Here is a 14,241-nt window from a genome sequence, read left to right as displayed (position 1 = left end):
TGTTAGCTTGCGGAAAGGGAAGGACAAAGGGTTCTGGGCAGAGGTTAGAGGGCCAGGTGTGCAAGCAGCCACTGGACCTAGGGTGGGTGTGCAGTGATGCATGCCAGGGGTGGGGTGGGACGCCTCCACGGATTCTGGGCTTCAGGGAGGTGCTGGTGCTGCTGGGGTCCCAGGGACACAGGGTAGGCAATACAAGTTCAAACTTTGGCAGGGACACACACCCTGCAAAACGGATGAGCCCCCAGATACAATGCAGGTGAGAAAAGTTAAGACACAGAAGGCCATAGAACATGGGATTCCATTTCTATGAAATGTCCAGAACAAGGAAATTCACAGAGATAAAAGAGTGGATTCATGATTGTCAGGTCTAGAGGAGGATGGGGGTGACAGCTAATGTGTGTGCGAGTGTGGGTACCCTGAGAGGAGTGTGCACCCCAGTCAGGCATGTACCCAGCTGAGAAAGAGTGCTGGCCTGTACCCTCTGGCTCCTGGTACCCAGCCCTCAGCAGTGGAAGCCTCAGCGAGGGGGTGCCTGCAGTAGTGGCCAAGCCTTGGTGACCTGTGGCCACTCCACCCTGAAATCTGGTGGGGGCAGGAGTTATTAGGGTGCAACCTGCCCGATCCCTGTACCCCTGGGTTTTTAAGACTCCTGGCCAAGCCCGGGCTCCTCCACGCTGGACCGCAGGCTTCTCTACTGGAAGATGGAACAACAGCATCGTCCTCAGTGGACAGTGGTCAAGTTTAAGGGTGTTTGCATGCAGAGAAGACTGAATCAACGAGCTGCTGTTAACTCCTTGGTACAGCCGTTGGGTTCCGGGTTCCGTCAGGAAGACTCAATGCTTTTTTTAACGACAGCAGGAGCAATAGTAGTAATAATAATGGGAGAACTAATGTGAGAACGTAAGAGCCATGACGAACGTTCCCGTGTTCGCGCAGTGGCAGCCGAGTTCCAAGCGTCGGTTAGCCTCTCCTGGAAACCACGCCCCTGAGAAGTCACGCCCATGTGAAAAGCCACGCCCCCTACGAGCCTTCGGTTCTTTGCCTGCAAAGAACCAAATATCCGAAGTTTAAATCAAACCGGGTCAGGAACGCTGCTCGCGGAGAAGCAGAGGGACAAATCAGCTAATCCTCTCATGATTTACAGGTTTTGGTCCCCAGGGGATTCTCTCTCTCTTTTTTTTAATGTTTGCATCCGAGTTAAAAATATTGCTTGAAAATATTCTTCATCTTGCCGACTGAGTTTTTGGGCGCTTGGTGCCTTAAATTTTGCACGGAAAGTGTGTGCCGCTCGCCTCACCCTAGTCTCGGCTCTGCTAATTCAGAGGATGGCTGTGCGAGGATTAGAGGAGACGATTCTGGAAATGCAGGGGACATAACAACAGTGCTGATAACAGCCCTCGTCGTAATAATGGGTAATCCTCTTAATACATTCTATGTCAGGGAAGCTAATCTGAGGAATATATATTTCGTTTAACCTCAGCAATTTATGAGGCAGGCAGGTAGCATTATTATTCCCCCTTTTCAGAAAGGGAAACTTTAAAGGCACAGAGAAGTTAAGGTACCAGCTCAGGGTCACACAGCCGAGGTCCTACCCATGCCCTGTGTCTCCTTGGAGCCCAGGGGCCTGGTATCGTGCACCCACTGCACAGGAGACTTAGGGAGGAGAGGGTCAGAGGTCATACGGCCTTTCTGTGTGGCCAAGGTCAGGACGGGGACAGAGCGGCCCACACCCACAGGCGGAGCCAGCGGGAGCTTTCCCACAAGCTGACCCGACTGGGGGATCTCCAGATCAGCTCTGGGACAATGAACCCCCCCCCCCTTAGTCCTTCCGCGTCGGGCCGCGCCCCGCCCCCCACTCTGAGGTCTCGGCCTCTGCTCCCTCTCCCTTCTCTGGGCCCTATCTCAGGGATCCTTCTCCCCATCCCCCCACCCCCCACCCCCTCACAGGCCACTTCCATCACGCGGGCCTTCCGTCCCCTCACCTCCCAACTCCAGCAGGAACCCCCTCCCCTCTCCCCTCGGACTGTTGGCTCCTCCTCCACCCACTCAAGTCTCCTCTCTCACTTCGCGCGCCCACCCACTACAGGGATTCCTTGGCCCTTCTCCCCCTCCCGCTCTGGGTGCCCCCTCGCCCCACACCCCTTTCTCTTCAAACTCCCACCTCCACCCCCCAGGGCTCCGGTCTCTCCACTTATAGAACCTCCCCTCCCCCACCCCCTACTGGGATTCCGCCCCCTCCCCTGTGCTGGGTGGGACTGTCCTTACTCCCTCACGGCTGCTTCTGCGTCTCCTCCACCCCTCAGATCTCCCCTCCAGGAGGGATCCCCGCCCCGCCCCCACCTCCCCCTCTGGGACTTCCCCTTGCTCTTTTCGCTCCCCCATCCTCCCCCGGCGGGGCTCCCCCCAGCCCCGTGACTCCCCCGGGGCCGTCGGGGTTTTCCTCACGCGCCCACGTGGGGCTCCGTGGAAAGGTCGCGGCCTGGGCTGGTCCCCGGGTCGGGTCGCCCCCCCCCCACCTGGTTCCCAGGCCCGAGGTGCAACGCTGAGGGGAGGGGGTGTTGCACAGGTGTCGCGAGCCCACTCCGCAGGCTGCGCGCAGGAAGACTGAAGCCGGAGTTCCAACCGGGCTGCGCTCCTAACCGCCCCGCACACCCGCCGCAGGGGGTCACCCACTTGAGACTTGGGTAGAACGAGGTGGACGGCCAGGCTTCACAGTTTCGATTTAGAGGCAAAACGTAGCCGCGTGCCAAGCCCAGCTGGGCCGGGAGCACGACTTCCTGGGGTATTTTTCTGCTTGTTGGTTTTAGTTTCAGGAATGAAAAAAAAATTTTTTTTCTTCAGTGGAGTGAAGAGGCCCATCCTGGGATGGAGCAGGCTTGGGTGGGGGGGTGCCCTCTGGGGGATCTCCAAAGTTCTTCCTGCTAGGCCCGAGCCCAGGGGCAGCTCTGAGCTCCAAGCCCACCTCGCTGTGTGGTCACAGGTGGCCCCTTGACCTCTCTGGAGCTGGGCTGCGGTGGCGGCTGAACAGGCAGGGGCTGCAGCCAGCCCCCCAGGGGTGCGTCTTCATGTGCCCAGAACCTGGGGTTGGCTCCAGCACCGCCAGTAACAGCAGCCGCACGGCGGCCAGGTTTCGTAATAAACCGGTCTTTTAATTGCTACGGGGCAGGACGGGGGGAGAAGAAAAAAAAGAGGCAAAGATTTGTTGGACTTGGGTGGCGCCGGCTGCAGAGAGAAGAGGCACTGTTTTTGCAAGGAGCCTGGAGCGGCTAACTCGGACTTAAGTAACACTTCCTGGTGAGCCTGCAGGAGGGGGTGCAGGCGCACACTGCTGGAGTCTGGGGGGTGGGGGGTTGGGGGGGCTGGTCCCTCACAGAGGCTGGATTGCAAATACACAAGAACCCAGAAGCTTTAAAAATTTATTACAAGGCCATCATAGTAGAAGTAAAAATATATGCATCTGTAAGCTTCCCCTCTGTCTTTCAGTGGTTCAAGTAACAAGTGCAAGTAACAAAATAGATTGTCAATATACTGAGTTTGCAAGCTGGGAGTTCATGGGTACAGAGCAACATGAGCCCCTGCTCCCAAGTCCCAAAGTACTGTCCTGGCCGGGGTGCCGACCCTCGGCCAACCAAGGCCCGTTTTTTGCAGATGTCAGCTCCGGTCTCAAGAAGGGTGGGGGCTGCAGTCAGTCCCACCCCACCCCCGACGTGTGGAGCCCAGGCCCTCCTTGGTGGGGAAGCAAGCAGCTCCCCAGCTCCTGCATCTGCTCTGTCACCAGGCCTGAGCTCCCGGGTCCCCTCTCCTGCTGGCCCGGGTCCTGTCTTCTCCTCACACAGTGGCCGCCGCTGGTCCCCCGGCTCCAAGCTTCCCGCCCTGGGGCGGCCGCGCACTCCCTCTCCTGTCTTCAGTCTCCAGCGATCCTGCCCCCAATGGTCTCACGGGTTGGGTTGTTGAGGGGGGGGGTTGTTCTGGGAGGGAGGGGGGGTCAAATATTTATGTGGTTTTGTGTTTTCGGCAGCAACAGTTTCCGACGCCCGGCGGGGTCTCAGCGCTCCTGGAGGGAGATGTAGGGAACCCACTGGTTGTTCCCCCTACTTTCTTCGCAGTAACTGGCCACCTCCACCAGGCCGTGGCTTTTCCAGGTGTCTGTGTGAGGGTTCTGTGGGAGAGCGAGAAGAGGGGGTTCAGCAGGAGCCCCCAGGAGTGGGTGGGGAGTTTCCCTCTCCCAGGGCTCCCATGGGGAAAACAGGCTGGCTCAAAATAACTCTCTGGGTGAAGAGGCCTGGAGGCCAGCGGGTTGCCCACGGGACATGCCAAGCGTGGCTGAGCGCTGAGCTGGTGCACACCGGCCAGCTCCACTTTGTTGACAAACACGGGCCCAGGTGCCGGGTGGGGGTGGGGCGGGGCGGAGGCCCAGTTTGCTCACCGTGACCAGGAGACAGTGCAGGTCCCGGGCCTCGGTGGTGCCCTGGGTCTCGGCCGGCTCGCCCAGCAGCTGCGCCAGGCGCTGCATCCCCGACACCCGCACGATGTCGATGTCGTTGTCGCAGCAGAAGGACTGAATAAGCGTGAAGTGGATCTGCAGGGCGATGTCGTCCTCCTCTTCCTCGTCAATGGCCAGAAGGCACAGGACCACGCTGTCGGGATCCCTGAGGGGCCAGAGGGGGATGGGTGGGTCAGCTGGGGACTCGGAAGGGCCCCCCTTCCCGTGCGGCGGGGACTTTGCAAAAGCAGAAAGCAACTGCAGGTGTGCAGGGGATGGCGTCTGCAAGCAGATGCTGGGGTGGGGAAGATGCTCGGTTCAAAGGCAGTGGGGGGGGATGGGGGGTAAGTCAGGGACACAAACAGGCGACTGTTTGCAAGTGATGTAGCCCCAACATACTGCAGCCTCCACGCCTCAAAAAAAAAAAAAAAAAAAAACCAAGCAGAAAGATCCCCAACCCACAATGGGGACACTTGGGGGTGTCCCAGACCCATGCAAGAGAGGGGTGCAGCAGGGAGATTGCAGAGGGGAGAGGGTCCCCACCCGCGCCCAGCCGGGAAACAGAATCTGACTCACACATTCATCAGCTTGGCCGACTCGTACACCCCCACGGTGAGGCGGTCCTGGCGCTGCGCGGCCACCAGCAACTCCTCCACCGCGGCGCTCACCGTCTGCATCCTAGGGCCAAGGGAGAGCGGAGGTCAGCACCAGGCCAGGCACGGGGCGCCCCGTCCCCGCCCGGCCCAGCCCGGCCGACCTCAGGCGGCGGGGACGCCGCTACTTACTTCTGCGCCGCGTTGTCGCACGCCACGAGCTCTTCCAGTGTCATGTTGCAGTTATAATCCACAGTGGAAAACAGCCTTATGACAGGTTCAAGGAAGAAAATGCAATATCCAAGGCTGGAGAGCCCAAAGCCTTCCCACGGAGACCAAGCGTTCGTTAAGACCTTCGGAAGGCAGCGAAATCCACCCCCAAAAAGGCGGAAAAAATTGCAAGTGTCTCAGCAAGAATAATCCAAGAAGGAACGGCGAAACATCCGAGTCCTCGGCGTCAGCGATCTGAGCTTGCGGCGGCCGGCACCGCATTTTATAGACTAAGAAGTTGGGGGCGTGGCCACGGTGACCCGTTCGCCCCTCCGATTGGACAAAACACAAAGGAGAGAGAAATTCGCGCTTCGGTTGGCCGGCAGCAGGGAGGGGGCGGGGCGCCGCGCGGGGGCGCCCCACGTGGGGGCGAGAGCCGGGAGGAGGGCGCCGGGGGGTGGAGCCGGGGGGAGCTTGAGTGCCAGAAAAGAAAAAAAAAAGCAGAAGTTTTCTCCTGATTTCCCGGCAGCCGCGCCGCGTTTCGGGGCGCGCGCGGGATTTCCAGCGCGCGAGGCGGCCCAGACTTTCGGGGGGGCCTGGAATCCCCTCCCGGTCCTCGGAGAGTCCCCGGCCCGAGTCTTTCCAGGTTCTGCAAGAGTTTTACACTGAGAGGGAGCCCAGTCTGCAGCCCGATCCCTAGGTGGTGGTAGTGGGGGTCGCCGCAGGCTGCAGGGACCCCAGCCCCTGGGTGACTTTACTTTCTGGGCGTTTATGCCCTTATCTGTCTAATGGGAATGCAAAGTTGGCCTCATTAGATTGCAGAGAGTCCTAAATAAAGTGAGGGATGCACAGTAAGCGCCTAGCACGCGGTGGTGGTCACAGGAGGCCGCCTCTAGATCCCCAAAATTGCAGGCTGCGAAGGCGGCCTCAGAGTTCCCACCTGTCCTACGACAATGCACACCGCCCTCATTGGGTTGCAGGAAACATTAACTAATAAGTGGAGTACACAAGCGGCACTTGATAAACGTCGCCTGGTAGTCTGGGAGGTCGCCTCGAGTTCCCCAGAACCAGGGGCTGCAGAGCCCAGGGCCGAGACCCGGTGCCCTCTCTACAATCCTGCGAGTTTCAGGGTGGGGCGCGCGTGGGAGGCGCAGGTGGCTCGGCCTCGCAGGCTCCACGCCCCCTGCAGGCGCCTCGCATTGCAAGGTTTGACTGCCCCTGTTCACCGCGCCTCTGTTGGGGGAAATCCAGGCTCGAGAGAGGGCGAGGGGAGCCGGTTCATCTGTGCGCCACGCGCTGCCACATTTGCGCGCTGCCAGCTTGGCGCGCTTGCTGTGATGGTGGCCGCTTTTATTCCCTCCGGTGTGGGCGCTGAAAGTATAGAGCGCGCACTTGGTCCCAGGCTCACCGTATCACGGTTCATTGAATCCCTAAGAACCAGGGAAGCATGCGCTATGCTCATCTGCAGGATGCAAAAGGGTAAACTGAGGTTTGGTGAGGCCTCCACTAATCCAAGGCCCCGGTTAGTTCGTGCTGGAGTTACACGTGTGCGCCAGGCGCGGCCGCGCACTCGGACAGCCGCCAGCCACGCCATCTCCCTGGGAAAGCAGTTCACGAGCCAGGCGGGCAGGCCCGCGTGGGACTGGCTCCCACGGTCGATCGGGGGCTCCCGTATGACTCAGCTGCACCCCCACCCCCGCCAGCCTGGGGTCTGGCCTCGGCCTCACGGCTTGATTCCCCCAGCTCCCCGGCCCGCGGTCCCGCTGACGCATCGCGCCGCCTCCGCGCCGCCCACAGCGGAGGCGCGAAATGTCCCGGGCGCTGCGAGGCGCGGCGGCGCCACCTGGTGTCCACGCGAGGTCCCTGCGCCCGCCGTTCCGGAAGGGACCAACCGGCGGGGGCGGAGTGTAGAGGAGGTGAAAAACCCGAAACGGGTGACAAATGCAATACTTTATATATATACACACACACACACACACATATATATATATATGCAACATGTATTAATAACTTTATAGATTTAATATTTTAATCAAACTAACTGCCTAGGCTACTGTGGGTTTTTTTTTAATGGTAAAATATGCACGATATTAATCATTTCGATATTTATAAGTATACCAGTGCATGATATACATGCACAATTCTGGGTAACAATCACCGTGATCTAGACTCAAATCTTTTTTATCATCCCCAGAGTAAACTCTTGGGAATGGAACACGAGCTACCCCCATCTCCTGACACCCACCATTGACTTTTTGTCTCTATGAATTTGATCCTTTAGGGACCTCGTATAAATCGAGTCATACTGTATTCGTCCTTTGAGTCTGGCTTACTTAACTGAACGTAATATCCTCAAGACTCATCCACAGTTGTTCATTCATGTGTGTGTCACAATTGCCCTCTTTTTGAGGCTGAATAGCATTAGACTGTATAGATGGACTGCATTTAGTTCATTCATCTGTTGATGGGCACATGGGTTGTTTCTACCATTTGGCTATTGTGCACCCCATTTTTTGTCAACAAAGTTTTATTGGGACCAAGGGCAGGGTATAGAGTAAGGAAATCAACGTACTCACCTCAGGCACAAATTTTAAAGGAATGCCATAAAACTCAGTCATCAATATAATATTATAGGGACTTGCCTGGCAGTCCGGTGGTTAGGACTCTGTGCTTCCACTGCTGGGGAGAGACAGGTTTGATCCCTGGTCTGGGAACTAAGATCCTGCAAGCCACATGGTGAGGCCAAAATAAAAAAAAAAAAAAAAGATAAACAATATCTTAATATACTATTCTTAACCAAAATCTATGCCCCAAGACCCCCATCCATGATGAGCAAAAATCAAGGTTTTAAAACAAGCATTATCTGACAGGGTCGGGGGTAGAGGGCAGGGAGGTGAGTTGTTCACTTGCAAGGTTAAATCCTGGCTTTATTTCCAATTTTGAGCTTTTCTTCATCATGATTTTTTTTGCATTGATTTTATTTTTTAAAATGTTACATTAAAGTATATATCTTGGGATGTCCCTGGCAGTCCTGTGGTTAAGACTCTGTGTTTCCAATGCAGAGGGCATGAGTTTGATCCCTGGCTAGGGAATGAAGATCCCACATGCCATGTAGAATGGCCAAAAGAGGAAAAATAAATAAATGAAATATTTATCTTGATGATTGAGCTTCGGGCACCCTCTTAAATTTTGCTCCTAAGGTAGGTGCAGCCATGAAAATGTCCCTGTCTGCTCTAGAAGAGGTGACCCTGTCTTTCGAGGGGGAAACCCACACCCTCCTCCTGGAGAACGTGTGAGTTGGGGATTTGCCTAGTCAGAGAATTGAGCATATCCACACTCACCTTGCAAATGAGATTCCCTTGTCTCTAGAACTGATAAATGTAAGTGCTTTAAAATTTAATTTTACATCGCATTCAAGGCACACATAAGAGGACCACCTGGTGGTCCAGCAGTTAGGACTCTGTGCTTCCACTGCCGGGGCATGGGTTTGATCCCTGGTCAGGGAACTAAGATCCCACATGCAGTGGCCAAAAAAACCCACATGGATATGCATAAGAGCAAACTTTTTTTGAGGATTTCTTACATGCTAAGCCTTTCATAAGCAGTTTCTCCTTCAGTGCCCAGGAAGCAGCCCTGTGTGGTGGGTGCACATTTGCAGGGGGTGGAATAGAGACCCAGGAAGACCATGCTGTTTATCCAGAGGCACAGAGCTCAGAGCTGTCTGAGGTTATTCCAAGATGGTTTTGAACTGTGGTATTGGAGAAGACTCTTGAGGGTCCCTTGGAGGCAAGGAGATGAAACCAGTCAATCCTAAAGGAAATCAACCCTGAATATTCATTGGAAGGAATGATGCTAAAGCTGAAGCTCCAATACTTTGGTCACCTGTTTGAAGAACTGACTTGATGGAAAAGACCCTGTTGCTGGGAAAGATCGAAGGCAAGAGGAGAAGGGGACAACAGAGGATGAGATGGCTGGATGGCATCACTGACTCAATGGACATGAGTTTGAGCAAACTCAAACTGAAGGACAAGGGGAAGCCTGGCATGCTTCAGTCCATGGGGTCGCAAAGAGTCAGACACAACTGAGTGACTGAACAACAATTCCTAGATACTCCAGCTATTCCCAGAGGCAGGGGTTAGGACAGGATATGTGGTCCAGAGGGAATGGGCTAGGGGGATGCGGGTCACGGAGGTCAGACTGGGGACCAGACAAGCAAAGTGAGTTTTGAAGGATGAGGAGGTATTTCCTGGTGGAGCCAGGAAGTGGTCTGCCCAGCAGAGAACACGGCCGGCCTGGCCGGGGCCTGGCCCCCTGGGGAGACACTGATGAGGCTGATTCAGAACGACTTGGCTTGCCCTGGTGGGACCAGGATGAGGAAGGAAGGAAAATTGTTGGGGAGGCGGGTGCAAAATTTAAAGAGGCACCAAAAACTTGGTCATCGAGATAATCTTTTTTTCTCTCTCTCATTTTTTATCAAGATGGAAATCACATACCATAAAACCCGCCCATCTAGAGTGTCTAGTTCAGTGGGTTTCTGTGGAATCACAAGCTTATGCAACCATCACCAGTAGTCCAGAATTAGACAAACTATTTTCCTTTTTCTTGGCTGCACCACACGACTTGTGGGACCTTAGTTTCCTGACCAGTGATCTGAACCCAGGTTCCCTGCATTGGCAAGTGGATTCTTAACCACTAGACCACCAGGGAAGCCCCCGATCCTATCTTGATTTACAATTTTGATAATGTAGTCAGCATGGTGTGGTTTTTTTTTTTTCTTTGCATTTCTTTTAAGTTTTTAAAATATTTAAGGATGTTTGGAGGTGGGGCCTTTGGGAGGGGTCGGGTGAGATGAGGCCCTGAGGGTGGGCCCCTGGCATTAGTGTCCTTATGAAAGGAAGAGAGAGCCCAGAGCGCTGTCTGCCAGGTGGGGACACAGTGAGACCAGGAACCAGGTCCTCAGCAGGAACCAGCCACACCAGACTTCCAGGACATGGAAGAGTCATGTATATGATTTAGGCCCCTCCAGCCTGTGGTGTTTCTGTTATGATAACTCAAGCCCAGTAAGCCAGGAGGGGTGTGAGGGGCTGGGGTGAGGAGCATGGGGCAGGGGCAGTGGGGGTGACCAAGGAGACTGCCTGGCTTTGAATCTCCCCCTGACCATCCTGCCACCCCACACCTGTGCCTCAGTTTCCCCCTCTGTGAAATGGAAACAATGTATTACCTAGGATCCTTCTGAGCATGGAATGCATTCATTCTGGTCTACCCTTAGGAGAGGGCTCTGTGCATGGTGACTGCCCTCTAAGTGGGGGATTTAGGCATTGATTGAAGGCCTACTGGGTGCTGATTCAGCACTGGGAGTGGTGATAATGCAACTGCTTTGGGTGGCGTGGTCAGGGTGGGCTTCTCTGAGGAGGTGACATTTGAGCTGAAATCTGAGTGTCATGAAGAAAGTAAGCTAGGAACTTCCGTAGTGGTCCAGTGGGTGGCTAAGAATCCAAGTTCCCAATGCAAGTTGCCCAGGTTCGATCCCTGGTCAGGGAATGAGATCACACACGCCACAGCTAAAAGAAGATCTCAAATGCCGTAACTAAGACCCAGCACAGTCATATAAATAAATATTGGGAGGGTCTGAATTTGACTTGGGGTCAACATAGCAAAGGAAACCATTGTCAGGCTTGAAGCAGGGGAGGGACTGGCCTCTGACATCATTTTTTTTTTTTTTCTCGAAAATGAACAAGACCTGATTCCGGTCCCCAAGGAGCAGCTTCCTGGTGGAGGTGAGTCACCATCTGAACTTGGAGACGCTGGGAAGACAGGATGGACTGGGAGGAGGTGAACAGGACACACACCAGGTGGCAGAGATGTCAAGGGCAAAGGTGAGGAGGCCCGGTCACTTCAGGGGGTGCTGGGGGCGGATAGCAGTGGGCAGGAGGGAGCCAGAATGTTTGTGTCTGTGACATCCGGGCGAGGTGCTTGGTAGGGGCCACTCTGCTCTGTCAAGCTCACCTGGTTCCAATCCCATTCCACCCCTCACAAGTTGTGTGTTCTCAGGTTGGTGACCTTACCTCTCTGAAACTCCCTTTTTTCCTGGGGAAATCAAGTTGTGAAAAGGATGATAAAAACCCATGACCTAGACTGGGCTTGGCCTGTGGAAAGAGCACTGTACACCTTCCCTATGGCAATTACCTTGAAAGCCACTTGAAGCCAACCCCCTGTCCCCAGATGCTCATGCCCCCTGCCAAACAAGTTCTCCCTGGAGTACCCAGAGGGCTTCCTCCAAACCCACAGTCTCACCATGCCCCTCTTCTGCTCACCCTTCCCGCTGTTCTCTGATTGTGTCTTTGCCCCTGCCGGTCCCTCCCCCCAACCCAAAACAGAGATGCACTTTTTAAAAAAGGTAAAAGCATGATTCTCGCTTGAATATCCAATCAATATTTGTCAGAGTTTGCAAGGGACTCGTTAACTAATGAAGGGACAGGTAAGATGTCTTCTAGGCCATCCAGAGACTGAATTGAATTTGTTTAGTTGATGCAAAATGATACAGTACAATCGTCCTTTTTCCGTGATTTGCATGGATGACTTACATTTACATGATTTACATTTGTATAGATGCATGGAGTTCAACCCATTGTTTTTTAGGTGGACATGGTTCCCATATGACAATCCTGACTTCAGATACCAGCTGTAAGTTCATCATGGGTGGAGACTTTTTCACATATGTTTCAGTTTAAAAAAGTATTACATTATAATATTACTTTATTTTTTTTAACCTCACCACTCAGGTTGTGTGATCTTAGTTCCTTGACCAGAGATTGAACCTGTGCCCCCTGCAGTGGAAGTGCAGAGTCCTAACCACTGGACCATCAGGGAAGTTCCCCCAGAGTTTCTTCTTAAGGTAATGAAAATGTTCTAGAATTGATCGTGGCCATGGTCGCATACATCTGTGAATATACTAAAACCACTGAATCATACACTTTAAAGGGTGAGTCATATGAGGTGTGAATTACATCTCAATAAAGCTATTAGAATAAAACAACATGGCTGCAATTCTAGGATTTCTTAGCAGACCCATTTCCCTCCCCTTTATCTGGGCTGGGTCTATAATGGCCTTGACCTCAGGGTCCTGAGGGAGGCAACACTGCCAACCATGATCCTTAACTTCAGGAGCAGCTACTGTCTTGCTCTCGGAGGAGATGTCTGAGATTCCTGAGATGTCTTATAGGAAGTCTGTGCTGTACCAATGGGCCCTGGGGAGACCCTGAGGCTACACAGAAGAAAAAGGGGCTGGCGAAGCTGTAGGTTGACGGGAGAAGGAGCTCAGATCCCCCAGCCCAGCTGCAAGTTGGACACCAACACTACATGGGACAGAAGAACCACTCTGCTGAGCCCCACCTGCATTCCCAACCCACAAAATCATGAGACATCATAAAGTCTGGGGGTAGTTTGTTACACAGCAATAGATTGGAATCGAAACCTGCAAAGCCTCCTGGCACGTCTGGTTCACATTTAGGATTCTCAGACTCCTGGTGGTTCTGCACAAGAATGTGGCAGTGTGGGCAGGGCTGGCCCCATGCTGATGGTCTGCTGCCTTTGATTTGAGGGTTTGCCCTGGATCATGAGAGTCCTCACCTGCACACAAAGGGCACCTCAGCTCACAGATCCATAACCCTCCCCCCAAACAGCTGCCCTCTGCCACCTCTGGGTCATGCAGGTGTGCAGACTGGGGACACTGCCTGCCTTAGGAGGATGTACCCTGCATCAGGAGACAAGGAATTCCCGAGTCGTGGGTACCAGAGTGAGGGCTGGAAAAGGAGGTGTGGAGAGAGGTCCCAAAGGGGGACAGGCAGACTCTAAGTGCAGCAGTGACCCCAGCCCAGGTCACTACAGTCCCTCACCTGGGGACTATCCAGCATCCTCTCCACCTGTGCTGGCCAGGTAGTAAGCAGCCACCTGAGGCTACCAAGCCCTTGAAATGTAGCTGGAGTGACTGAGGAACTGAATTTCAATTGAATTTCATTTTAATGAACTAAAACCCACAAACAGGGACTTCTCTGGTGGTCCAAGGGCTGAGACTCCGCGCTCCCACTGTAGGGGGCCTGGGTTTGATCCCTGGTCAGGGAACTAGATCCTGCATACCATAACAAGACCTATGCAGCCAAATAAATTAATAATTACTTAAAAAAAAAACAACCCCACAAATAGAAATGGTGGAGGGACTTCCCTGGCGGTCCAGAGGTTAAGATACTGTGTTTCTACTGCAGGGGGGAAGGGTTTAATCCCTGGCCAGGGAACTAAGATCCCATATGCAGTGCAGCCAAAAACTAGAAAAGAAAACAAAGAAGTGGTGTAAAATACTTTTCCATTAAAAACAACTTTATTGTTTCCTTAATTTGTTGAAAATTGAGCATCCAAGTTTCGATAGGCTGAAAGTATGAAAAACAGTGGATTTCAAAGACTTAATGTGAAAAAACAAGAATGTAAAATATCTCATCAATCATTTGTGTTAATAGAAAAGAATATGAAAAAGAATATATATATAAATATATATAAAGTCATGTCCAACTCTTTGCAACCCCATGGACTACACAGTCCCTGGAGTTCTCCAGGCCAGAATACTGGAGTGGGTCATCTTTCCCTTCTCCAGGGGATCGTCCCAACCCAGGGATCGAACCCAGCTCTCCCACATTGCAGGTGGATTCTTTACCAGCTGAGCCACAAGGGAAGCCCATATATATTCATAACTGAGTCATTTTGCTATATGGCAGAAATTAACACAACATTGTAAATTAACTATACACTTCAATAAGTTTTTTAATCCTTTGATAAAATTTTTTAAAATTGTGTATGTTGATTATAATGTTGGTTAAAATATTTGGGGTATGTTAGGTTAAGTAAAACATACTAAAAATTAATCTCTCTCCTTTCCTTCACTCTTTAAAGTACTGACTAAAGTAT

The 14,241-nt window shown here is 53.1% G+C and overlaps 1 protein-coding gene, 1 long non-coding RNA gene and 1 other non-coding gene across 3 annotated transcripts; 1 reads left to right on the top strand and 2 right to left on the bottom strand.

Annotated features, from left to right (window-relative positions):
• Positions 1–3,402: 3,402 nt before the first annotated feature.
• Positions 3,403–5,550, bottom strand: GADD45B (growth arrest and DNA damage inducible beta). The gene is made up of 4 exons (XM_006047831.3): positions 5,269–5,550; positions 5,060–5,161; positions 4,427–4,649; positions 3,403–4,159 (listed from the first exon to the last, which is right to left on the bottom strand). The coding sequence occupies exons 1-4, from the start codon at positions 5,310–5,312 to the stop codon at positions 4,046–4,048; spliced, it is 483 nt and encodes a 160-aa protein (XP_006047893.1). The 5' UTR covers positions 5,313–5,550; the 3' UTR covers positions 3,403–4,045.
• Positions 5,551–10,558: 5,008 nt separating this feature from the next.
• Positions 10,559–13,389, top strand: LOC123335135. Its single transcript, XR_006553487.1, has 3 exons — positions 10,559–11,162; positions 11,926–11,970; positions 12,069–13,389. It is a non-coding gene; the product is annotated as an uncharacterized LOC123335135 (long non-coding RNA).
• Positions 12,084–12,156, bottom strand: TRNAG-UCC. Its single transcript has one exon. It is a non-coding gene; the product is annotated as a tRNA-Gly (tRNA).
• Positions 13,390–14,241: the final 852 nt, after the last annotated feature.

Source organism: Bubalus bubalis, chromosome 9, assembly GCF_019923935.1.
Source record: "Bubalus bubalis isolate 160015118507 breed Murrah chromosome 9, NDDB_SH_1, whole genome shotgun sequence".
NCBI lineage: Eukaryota > Metazoa > Chordata > Mammalia > Artiodactyla > Bovidae > Bubalus > Bubalus bubalis.
Note: the sequence above shows the minus strand (reverse complement) of the source record. Positions and strands in the feature narration are given on the sequence as shown.

Bases quoted from the DNA above. Each gene is read 5' to 3' on its own strand.
- GADD45B (XM_006047831.3), bottom strand. From the start codon at position 5,312: ATGACACTGGAAGAGCTCGTGGCGTGCGACAACGCGGCGCAGAA. The intron at 4,650-5,059 runs GTGAGTCAGATT...CTGGCCCCTCAG, and splicing joins TCGGCCAAGCTGATGAATGT to GGATCCCGACAGCGTGGTCC. The intron at 4,160-4,426 runs GTGAGCAAACTG...GCTCTCCCACAG, and splicing joins TGCACTGTCTCCTGGTCACG to AACCCTCACACAGACACCTG.